The sequence below is a fragment of the Orycteropus afer genome, unplaced genomic scaffold (assembly GCF_000298275.1).
Source record: "Orycteropus afer afer isolate SDZICR_OR568_19922 unplaced genomic scaffold, OryAfe1.0 scaffold00123, whole genome shotgun sequence".
Taxonomy (NCBI): domain Eukaryota; kingdom Metazoa; phylum Chordata; class Mammalia; order Tubulidentata; family Orycteropodidae; genus Orycteropus; species Orycteropus afer.
In genome coordinates, this window is record NW_006921710.1 from 1431738 (window position 1) to 1443733 (window position 11996).

At 41.1% G+C, this 11996-nt stretch overlaps 1 protein-coding gene across 1 annotated transcript in view; it reads left to right on the top strand.

Moving 5' to 3' along the window:
- Nucleotides 1-636: 636 nt before the first annotated feature.
- Nucleotides 637-11996, top strand: part of MED27 (mediator complex subunit 27) — a 360792-nt gene continuing 349432 nt past the window's right edge. Inside the window, exons 1-2 of the mRNA XM_007944206.2 lie at nt 637-839; nt 3295-3439. Of these exons, the coding sequence (XP_007942397.1) occupies nt 637-839; nt 3295-3439 (348 nt within the window). The remainder of the gene's footprint in view (nt 840-3294; nt 3440-11996) is intronic.

An 11996-nucleotide genomic window follows, 5' to 3' on the forward strand; every position in this document is an offset into this window, starting at 1 on the left:
AAAAAAAAAAAAAAAAAAAAGCAGAGGTCAATTATTTTGTTGAACGTCTTTCAATTTGAGTTTGTCCGGTATCATGATTAGACTCAAATTATGCATTTTTGCATTCATCGATGGACACTTTACTGTTCTTGTTATTGCTGTGGAGTTGTCTCCAACTCATAGCAACCCCTCCTTAGGTTTCTGAAGCAGTATCGCCATGGAAGTAGATTGACCAATCTTCCCTCTGAGGAGTGGCTGGTGGGTTTGAACTGCCAACCTTCTGGTTACCAGTCAAGTGCCTTAGGCACTAAGCCTCCAGAGCTCCCAGGACACTTAACCAGGCTGAGCAATTCTTTTCCATATGACTCCTAGAGTGCAAGTTGGAAGAAATGCATGAACTTTCTGTATCTCCTTGCTACCACTAAGGAAAACGAAAGTAAAACCTGACTTCTCCAAGTGGAGATTTTCACTGTCTTGCCCTGGAATTAGTTTAGTCCAAATGAAAACTTTCTTTCGTATTGTGCCCCACAAACCACGTGGGCAGACCCACCCCACACGAACTACATTTCCCAGAGATCATCAAGGATTACGTCATCAGTGAGTGCGGCTGTTTGCTAGGAAAGCCGACTCTGGAGAGCCCGCTGTGGCGGCGGTATTATGGCGGACGTGTTAAACGTCGGAGTGAACCTGGAGGCTTTTGCCCAGGCTATTAGCGCTATCCAGGCGCTGCGCTCCAGCGTTAGTAGGGTGTTCGACTGCCTGAAAGATGGCATGAGAAACAAGGAGACACTGGAGGGCCGGGAGAAGGCTTTCATTGCGCACTTCCAGGACAACTTGCATTCCGTCAACCGGGACCTGAAGTAGGTACCGGCTGAGGGGGCCGGAGTGGGGAACCAGCTCTGTTCCGACCCCGCGCGTCTTCCCAGCTAAGGGCTATTTTGGCATTCCCTTGTTCCACGTTATCTCTCTGCCCTCTTTAAGCCTCTGTCTGCCCCTCAGGGACACCTCGTCCCCCACCCCCGCTTTCTCGTCGCCTTGTCTTGGCCTCCTAGCTTTGGCTGTCTCGGCCACCAGGATCCCCCCTGTGGTCGCCCCATTCTTCACGAGAAGGCATGCTGTTCCTGTGAACTTCCACTTCTCATTTAGTTTGGCACATTTTTCACCTGTAGATCCTCTGTGCCCCACCATGTCTGATTAAACAGTACTGATAGGACCAAACAAAAATAGGATCAAGGTGGCTCCAGGTTGCTCACTTAAGTGCATCGGATCGGAGCCCCTATTCCTCTCCCCTACACCTGGAGTTCATTACTTCTATCCCCTACCCTCCCCAAACGACAAAACAGGTCTTGATTTATCTTCCCCTGTTGTTGTTGTTGTTAAGTGCCGTCGAGTCGTTTCCGACTCATAGCGACCCCATGCACAGCAGAACGAAGCACTGCCCGATCCCTATCTTCCCTTATCCTCTCCCAAATACCAGATCAGTATTCTCACTCCTAACTGTTCCTGATCAATTCTTTTAGTTAACCTTAGGCTTCTTAACCAGCTTAATCACTATGCTTAAGCGTCCCTACCCCAGCCCCCTGCCCGCCAAATACGAATTTGTGGTTCTTTAGGGTTAAGGATTGTACGTTTCCTTCTCTTTCTTACAGCTCACCTTCTTCTGCTTTGTAAGTGTTGTAAGGGTTGAATGAGAGGATGTTTGTAAAGTGCCAGCACATAGTACACCCTCTATAACTGGGTAGATCCTGAACTTAAGGGAGTCAGTCCTTCCCAGGAAGGTTAGAATTTCAGGACTTTTTCCTTTTACTTATCAGAACGGACCTTAGCAGGGGAAGGCGTTTGGTGAGCTAGTCATCCAATGATTTCTGGAATGGTTGAATTTTTTTTTCCTCTCAACTTGATTTCCTTAGTAACCAGGTGGAAGAAAGAAGTATGATTGAGGAGGAGGTGGTTGTGGCCAAATGACGAGTGCCTCTTTTTGCTTTTCCCCCTGAGTAGTTGCCATTCTTTTTTAGGGAAAGCCAGGAAATCACACACATCCCCCTTCAACTCCCACATCTCCTTGCTGTTCTATGGCATGGTGCCAGTTAATACTTTGCCTGCTTGAAGAAATGCACTGGTTGCTCTTGCATCTCTTCCATTTCCACTTTCCCTCTGATTTTCTTCCCTTTGTAATGTTCAGAGTACTAGACCACTTCATTGTCTTAGAAAATTTAAGAAGGCCCCCTTTGCCTTCTTAAGTCTTTGTGCAGTAGCACCAACAAGAAGGTGGCTGAAGATTCCAAAATGAATGTGGCATGAGAGGCTGTTCTCAGGGAGACTTTTCTTAGTGGCATTTGTGGGCTGGCCCTCAGAATGTGCTCCTGGAATGTGTGTTTGTTGTTGGCTCCCATTTCCAACCTTCACTAGAGTTTTCCTGCTAGACTGAAGTGTGTTTGTTTGACACAACCCCTTCCGTGGTGTCTTCCCATTCCATTTGTTTATTTTATCTCTTCTTTGTTTTGTTAAGTTTTACCATCTGTGAAGCATTGTGTACAAATGTAGCCCTACGTAAATGATAAATAATCATTTTATTCAGGTACTTGCTGTTCTGCCAAATGTAATGATCTGCACAGGGGTCTGAAACCCATTAGTGAGAAGCAATGTTGTGCTACATTTCAAAATTCCAGAAAGTCCCCTTGCCCCTGAAGAGAATAATTGAAGTTGTTAAATCCTGATTTTTATGAGCCATATTTTTGATTCTAGGAGCTCTGGTAGCATAAGGCACTTGACTGCTAACCAGAAGGCTGGCAGTTCAAACCCACCAGCCACTCCTCGGAAGGAAGGTTGGGCAATCTACTTCCATAGTGATACTGCCTTGGAAACCCAAGGAGGGGTCGCTGTGAGTCAGGTCTGACTTGATGGCACATAACAATAACAACAATTATTGATTCTAGTGCTCTTAACTTTCTTTTACTTTGGAATGACACCAGGAAGCTCTGTTTTAAATTAAGATAAGCTCCCAGTTAGGATTTTTCTTGATTAGCCTGATCTATTTAACTTCTCAAAAAGTATTTCTTTTTAATGGACTTTTTTTTTTTTTTTTTTAGCAGAAAACAAGAGGTTTATTATTATTTCAGGTAATGAAAAAAATTAGAACGTCTAGTGAACAGTTGGAATTATGATTTTTATTATTATTTTTTTTATTGTGCTTTAGGTGCAATTTTTAACAGATTCTGATGGGCAGCTTGAAGAGAGTCTTTGACAATGGTGGTTGGCTTTACTTTGGAGTTTAAGTGGACTCAGGCTTATTTGCTGTGTCTGTTTACTTTTCAGTGAGCTGGAGCGGCTGAGCAACTTGGTAGGCAAGCCATCTGAGAACCATCCTCTCCATAACAGCGGACTCTTAAGCTTGGATCCTGTGCAGGACAAAACTCCTCTCTATAGTCAACTCCTTCAAGCATATAAATGGTCAAACAAGGTAAGGGAGGCATGTTATAAAGGAGGCTAATATAAGAAAAACCAAGTGTTCTCATATCCTAAATCGTAGAATGCGAAGGTAAGTTGTTTTTCTTTATTTTTTCACTCAGCATAGGATTATAGAGTTCGAAGTTTTAGAATTTCCCTGTTAGCTATTTTGTGGTCTTTTGAAGTCTTTGAGGATTAATAATGATGCATAGGTAATTAAAATTTTGTAAAATTCTGAGTCAAGAGTTTTTAACCTGGGGATTGGGTATGGGGAACAGCTTTTATTAATCCCTTGAAATTATATGCAAAATGTTGTGATATGTGCATTTTTTTTTTTCTGGGGGAGGGTTTATAGCTTTTATCAGATTCTCAGATGACTCTCTTAAGGACTGGTGGCCTAAATGTTTAGCTACTCCTGTTGTTAATGTTGTGTATCCTACCTTTCCCCCTGTTGTTTATAGAAGAACATCTCTAGAATGTTGCTTGTTAGATTACTCTTTAATTACTACCTAATTACTTTAGAGGCCCTCTGAGGGAGATTCTTAACATACTCATAGAATTTGACATTCATGTTTCATTTAGCAAGCAGGTCTGTGGGATAGAACCTAGGACAGCTATAAAAGGAAAACTAAACTATAGTCTAAAAATAAAAGGAACAATTAGGCTCATAAGCCTGGGAACAGTTTATTTACTGACAAGTTCCTTTTGTTTGGGTGCTGTGGGTTGTTGTTATGTGTGTGTGTTTTCTTTTCCTGTTGATGGGGAGCCAGAATATAAGACTCGAGGGATTTTGGAAGCTTTTCTCATTTTACTGTACTATCTCCCTGGAGATACTTATTTTTACAATTATTGGTGTGAACTGCTTTGCCCTCCCCAGCTATACATTGTCTTTTCCCTCCTTTCAGTAGTCCTTTGCCCTATAGATCGTGGATGATAGATGAGCCTTGCCAGTTTTCCTGGTGTGCACAATTTCTTCTTTGAATTTTTCTGGGGAGTATTTTAGTTTTCTTTGGTTTGGAATGGAACTCCTTGAAGCTCAGTCTGAGTTTAGGGAGAAGGTGATTTACTGTGGAGCACTAGAGAAAGAACTTGAAGTTCATATGCATACAGTTGTTGTTGTTGTTATGTGCCGTTGAGTCGGCCCCAACTCATAGCGACCCCTCCTCGGGTTTCTGAGGCAGTATCACTATGGAAGTAGATTGCCCCATCTTCCTTCCGAGGAGTGGCTGGTGGGTTTGAACCACCAGCCTCTGGTTAGCAGTCAAGTGCCTTAGACACTATGCTACCAGAGTTCCTAGTGTCCACATTAGGCCCTAAAAAAGGATCCTGCTAGGTAGCTGGCCCTGAGATGGTGCACTGAATCCAGGGGACGGGATTCTCTCACTGGCCAGCTCTGATCATCTGAGGCATGGGAAAGTGGGGCTTCTCTGCTTTGGAGACAGGAAGGTCCCAAAGGAAGGGGATGCAGGGTAGACAAAAACATTATAGATTTCTGTTGTAAGTGCTGATGCTAGATGTGGGACTGTCCCAGACATACACAGACAACATTGCTCTCCCAGGTTGTCCTGTTTGAATTGAACTTCCTTGTTTTCTTAGGGACATGCTTGGTCGTTTTAACTTGATTTTGCTAGGTTATCGGGTGGGATCTGATCCGTAAGTGAGTGGTGTAACTTATTTCTGGTTGTACTTCTTGTAGAAAGTTTCGCTTTTTGGTTTTTGGACAAGAAAGTTGTGTCGATACATTATGTGGGTAAGGTTGTTCTTGAAAGAGTCTAGGGTGACAAAGACTTTTTAGTAGTGGGAAGATTTAGGTTCATTTTGAAACTATGAGTGACCATTTATTTTGTTTTTTCAAGTTTACTTTTATTGTGGTGAAAACATACACACTAAGACATTCACCAACACAATAACTTGCACATTTACAGCTCAGGGACATTGACATTTTTCACGTGCCACCATTATTGCTCTCCTTTTCCAAAATACTCCACCACTATTAGCATAAACTTAATGCTCTGCAAACTAAAGGCCCCCCCACCCGCCTCATTGTTGCTGTTGTTGTTATTTGCTGTCCAGTCAGACCCGACTCATAGCAGCCCCTCCTTAGGTTTCCAAGGCGGTATCACTACGGAAGTAGATTGCCCAATTGTCCTTCTGAGGAGTGGCTGGTAACCACTAATAATCTTTGGTATATATGTATATGTGTGTGTATGTGTGTGTGTGTGTGTGTATATATATATATATATATCTTTTTTTTCCCCCAACCGATCTAGCAGTTTTCCCTCCTCTCCACTCCCATCCCTGGATGAGTGACTGTTTAAATTGGAATGATGACACTTTCCTTTTGGGTGAAGGTGGTTTTAATTGTTTTCAAATTATGGATTATTAATTTTGACCCCACATCAGCTTCATGGTGGTAAAGAGGTTGTAAGGAAAAGAAATATTATGTGTGTGGAACGTCTTTGCCCTTAGAGATGCTACAGATTAAAAATATGGATAGAAATTTATCCTGGATGATAAATCCCAAATGAGCTGTGTGAGGGGAGTCTAGGGATTATAGGCATGTCTTTGGCCTGGTGAAGTTAAGCACATGTAAAGTATTCTTTCATCAGCTCCCTCGTCCTACCAGCAGAGAGGGGCTTTTGGGCTACTTATACCATTGAGTAACACGGTGAAAGAGAATGGTTAAAGACAGCTTGTAGTGTAGCCTCTTATTTTAGAGCCAGGCAAACTGAGGACTGTGAACTGACCTGTTCAAGACTCCTCAGCTAGTCTAAAATTTGGATTTTCAAACTTACTTCAGTATTATTTTCTCCAGCACTTGATGGCTTAATTCAATTTGGCTTAGAGTTGTAGATTTTAGAAAACTTTTTTTTACCTTTAATCTGAACATGAGAAATAATTCATATGTTACATTTTATGCATGAATCTTCATGTATTTTACTAATTTTTGGTGGTTTATTGAAGTATGGAGATGTCAAATATATACATGGTACATGGGTCCACAAACCGTTGCCCTTGTCCAGGGCAGACATCACTAATCAACTGTGACACTCTCCTGCTGAGGCCGTATGTGGGCTTAAATTCCTCTCAGTTCTGCATTCTAGTGTTAGACCAAAACCAAATCAAATCCCCTGCCATGAAGTTGATTCCAATGCATAGTGACCCTATGGGATAGAGTACCATAGAGTTACCAAGGCTGCATATCTTTATGGAAGCCCCCTGCCTCATCTTTCTCCTAGAGAGTGGCTGGAGGATTTGAACCACTGACCTTTTGGTTAGCAACTGAATTCTTTAACCACTATGCTACTGGAATTCCAGAGGTTAGACAGCCATTAAGTTGGATTATAAAAAATACATAAAATCCAGGAAGAAAAGTAGGAGTGGAAGAGGAAAACAAGGGTAAGGGTGCCTTATGTACATTTATTTATAAACCCAAAAATAGCCCTGAGAAATAAGCCAGTATTCTCATTTCCAGCTGGGGAAATGAAAGAAGCAAACAGTTATATGTGTTTAAGTTGCCTCTCCTACAAGTGAAAAGAGCTTTTTAATTGCTGATGCTTTCATCCTTCATCATTTTAACCTCAAAGAGTAAAAACTAATAAGTGCATTCATATATTAAGTGAAGTTTGGGGTAAGTTGCCAGTGTCAGCTTTATGTGCTATTGGCTAAGAATTGAAGGAACTGTGGGAAGGGCTTTGATACTACCCATTATGTGATGAACTTTCTGTTTTATGTGCTGTTGGCCATAGAAAAGTCTCATTCATGCATAATGACTAATTATTTTCTTTAGGGGATTTTGTAATTTTTGTAAAGTCAGTTGGAATATTAATTACATAGTAGTTGGCATAATTGTTAGAATAACACAGTTAAAAATTAATCTAATTTAATGAAATGAAGTCAAATTGCTGTGAGTAGCACTTTTTCTGTGCTGATTTGGAGAAAGAATTTAGCTTTTAAGTATTATGCACCTATAGATAACTGTTCTGTAGAAGGGTGACAGGCTGTCTTGACTAGGACAAAAAGTAATTGGCATCAATGCTGTCTATTCTTGCTATAAAATTGACAATGTAGGCTATATATCAGTTTATTGTGTTCAGATATACTGAGAGTTGGACTGAACTTACTCTGAAAGTCCCTTTCTGAAGGTTTCTAACATGCTGTCATTTGGCTTTTATTTCTAGCTTTGATTTTTTTTCATTTGTTGCAGAAGGTTACTTGTGTATTTGCCTGCAAAAGCAGACTAAGACTTCATCTTTTTTTCTGGTGACATCTGTAGCAACAAAGATCCCAGAGATGCCACTTTCTGCAGACGTTAGGAAGTGGGTCCCTTGGAAGGTGCTGCTGCTGCTGCTTTTTTTTACATGCTTAATTTTTCATTTTATTAAAGAGCAATTTTATAGTCCAAGAACACTGAGTTGGACTGAAAACATTTCCTCTATTCTACCCTCTTGAATTGTTCTATCAGGATCTAGTTATTTAATAACTTTGTTATTATAACAGTCATCTCTCTCAAATCCATCCTTGAAGGTTTGTGTCATAGAGCTAACAGGATTGGAATTGTTTTAAATTGGAGCATTGAGGCCTTTCCTTTAGGGACCTTATGCTCTTTGGAAGGAAGTCCAGATTGTAGTTATGTACAGATGCTTAATCATTAGCTCCAAAAGATGTACTGTGTCTACCTTCCTCCTGGTGAGAGTCCCCAGCACCTAGCAATATGCCTGTACACAGTGTTCAATTAAAATTTATTCAATGAATGAAAGAATAAATAAAAGCTTTGTCTGTTGAATTTTTAATTTACAACTTTTGTGGTTTGCTTGTTTGTATTTTTGATGAAGTGGGATAAGGACATTTCCATTTTTAGCCGTTACTGAGAAATCTAATTGTGCTACTTGTAGATGAGCAAAAAATTTGAGATCCCATGATGAAGGCCAGGGCTAGATTCAAGAAGGGTAATTTAGAAGGACAGAGTGAAGTCATTTGGTGAACTGATGATAAGCTTTTGAGGGCTGAGGTTAGCAGTTTTATATATATTGTTTGTCACCCAGTGTGCTCTTTCTGAGTGAGCTGGGTTTATAGTCAGTGCTTAGGAGAAGATGGAGGTTTGGTGAAAGTCTTGGAGTTAATTGAGTTAGGTTAATTTGAGCTTCTGTACCTGAAGTCAGTTCTCTGACAGCCGTTGTTTTGGCAGTAATGTGAAAACTATCTGGAAAGAAGAGAGTCAATTCCACCAAGTCTCTTAGGGATTATCCCATTTTGTGAATTATCAATAACTAATTTTTATTCCTAGGTTTTTCTTTAACTACTAGTACACCATTGACTCATTCTTCTTTATGTAGCTGATATATATGTTTGGGGAAAATAAATCCATTCAGAACATAATAAGCAAAGAAAATCTACTTTAAGAAAATCACTTCAGGTGACCCAAAAGCTTATGCAACATAACTTTAGGGTCAGGCATTTTTCTGGATTTTCCTTATTGTTAGCAAAGGTTTTTTTTTGTTGTTAGGTGGCACCTGCTTGGTTCTGACTCATAGTGACCCTGCGTACAATAGAATTAAACACTATCCAGTCCGTGCCATCTTCACAATCATTGCTATGTGTGAGCCCACTGTTGTAGTCACTGTGTCAGTACATCTCATTGAGGGTCTTCCTCTTTTTCACTGACCCTCTACTTTACAAGCATGATATTCTTTTCTAGGAATTGATCCCTCGGCTAAAGCACTTGACTGCTAACCAGAAGGCTGGCGGTTCAAACCCACCAGCCACTCCTAGGAAGGAAGATGGGGCAATCTACTTCCGTAGTGATACTGCCTCAGAAATCCAAGGAGGGGTTGCTATGACTCAGGTCCAACTCGACAGCACATAACAACAACAACAACATGATCCACATGGTTGAATGCCTTTGCATAATTAATAAAACACAGGTAAGCATCTTTATGGTGTTCTCTGCTTTCAACCAAGATCCATCTGATATCAGCAATGATTTCCCTTGTTCCATGCTGTCTTCTAAATAAATCCAACTCGAATTTCTTGCAGTTCCCTGCTGATGGATTGCTGCAGCCGTTTTTGAATTATCTTCAGCATATGATATTAATTATATTGTTTGATAGTTTCTGCATTCTGTTGAATCAACTTCTTTGGAATGGGCATAAATATGGATCTCTTCCAGTTGTTAGGCCTTGTACCTGTCTTCTGTATTGCTTGGTCAAATTGCTACCAGCATTTGGGAACAATTAGGGAAATGACAGGTTACGATTCAGTTTCAGAAATGCTCAGGATATAGTTCTTTGATCAGGACAGCCTCTTCTCTGCTGTGCCCACAGGTAGATAACTCTCAGGCACTTGGCCCCTCAGCCTGGCATATGCCTTGTTCAGGCAAGTGTTACAAAGCTCTTTAGCTCTACTGATAGTGAGCCGTGGTACCTCACTCTTCCAGCAAGCCTAAGCCCAAAGGCACTCGGCTGTAGATCCGTGGGTTGGCAGACTAGCTCCACCAAGTCCCTGGAGAAACCCCATGTTATCAGTAAGTTTACTCTCTGAAGGTGCTTACCTTTCTTGCTCTGTGGGTTAGGAAGTCCACTGTGCTATCTGGTGCCAGTGTCTTGGTTTTGCCTCTGCTGCCACTGTTTCTTTTCCTGCCTCTGCTTATTGTCATCTCTTGCTGTCTCCTAGGAGGTTCTCAGAGCAGGGAATCTCTCCCTCCTCCACCAAGTCCAATGGAGCCCTATGTTCCCATATCTTCTACTTGATGGTGGTCAGGTACCACCTTGGGGATGGCTCATTTTAAGCCTTTGGGGGTGGCAAAAGTGACCAAACTCCATGTTAGGATTCCATACACCTTATTATTTGCATGGGCCCACCCCCACAAGAGTGCCATGCTCTTTATTTATATCATTAGCAAGCTATCCAGTCCTCTTGGTGGGTCACAAGCACCATATTTGCATATTCCTACTCAGTCATTTGGTAGGAGTTACAAAGACTATGGCTAGAAGGGCCATACCAAGCAATTCAGTGCACCTCTCTTGTCTTTTTAATGACCTTTTTGATTTCTTCCTCTTTGATGTCCTTGATGTCATCCCATAACTTGTCTCCTCTTTGGTAACAAGTGTTCAGTGTGTCAAATCTTTTCTTGAGATGGTCTCTAAATTCAGATGGGATATACTCAAAGTTGTACTTTGGCTATCATGGACTTGTGTTAATTTTCTATAGCTTCAGCTTGAACTTTCATATGAGCAGTTGATGGTCTGTTCTGCAGTCAGCCCCTGGCTTTGTTCTGACTGATGATATTGAGCTTCTCCATTATCTCTTTCCACAGATACAGTTGATTTGATTCCTGTATATTACATCCACTGAGGTCCACATGTATAGTCACTGATTATGTTATTGAAAAAGGTATTTGCAGTGAGTAAGTTGTTCATCTTGCAGAATTCCTTCATGTGATTTTTGGTGGTGTTTCTATCTCCAAGGCCATATTTTCCAACTACCAATCCTTCTTTGTTTCTAATTTTCACATTCAAATCACCAATAATTATTGCTATATCTTGAGTGCATGTTTGATCAATTTAGACCACAGAAATTGGTAAAAGTATTCAATTTCTTCATCTTTGGCATTAGTGGTTGGTGTGTAAATTTGAGTAATAGCCATATTAATTGGTGTTCCTAGTAGGCATATTATCCTATCACTGAGAGCATTGTACTTCAGGATAATCTTGAAATGTTCTTTTTGATAATGAATGTAGCACCATTCCTCTTCAATTTGTCATTCCTGGCACAGGGGACCATATGATTGTCTGATTCAGAATGGCCAATACCAGTCCATTTCATGTCACTAATGTCTACGATATTGATCTTTATGTGTTCCATTTCATTTTTGACAACTTCCAATTTTCCTAGATTCATACTTCGTATATTCCACATGCCAAGTATTAATGGATATTTGCAGCGGTTTCTTCTCATTTTAAGTCATGACACATCAGCAGATGAAGGTCTTTAGAACTTTACTCCATGAATGTCATTAAGGTCAACTCTACTTTGAGGAGGTAGCTTTTACTCAGTTGTATTGTGAGTATCCTCCAACCGGAGGAGCTTATCTTCTGGCACTGTATCATGGTGTCCCACTGCTGTCCATAAGGTTTTCATTGGTCAGTTATTTTTAGAAGTAGATCACTGTGGTAATTATATTTATGTGTCAACTTGGCTGGGCCTGGTTGAGTGGTTGGGCAGCTGGTGGTAATTATTCCCCATGATCAGACTGGCAATCAGCTCCATGCTGGGATCTACCACAAGCAGCTGAGTAGCATTTGGGAATATGGTCTGCTTCCTGTATTTAAGGAGAAGCTTTGGTAATGGTCTCTAGCCTATGGCATGCTTGGATCCTGCATGTAGCTTTGTCATTGCTCAGCAGTCTGCTATGCTCTGCTGACCTTGGAACTTCCAACGGACTTAAGTTAATGGCCTGCCGTGTGGTTTGGTAACATCGGAACTGTGCCTTTTTACTTGTCAACCTTGGGGCTTCTCAGCCTCAGCAGCCAGCAGCTGTCTGAGTGAAGAAATGCCTCTAGCTCCAGTGG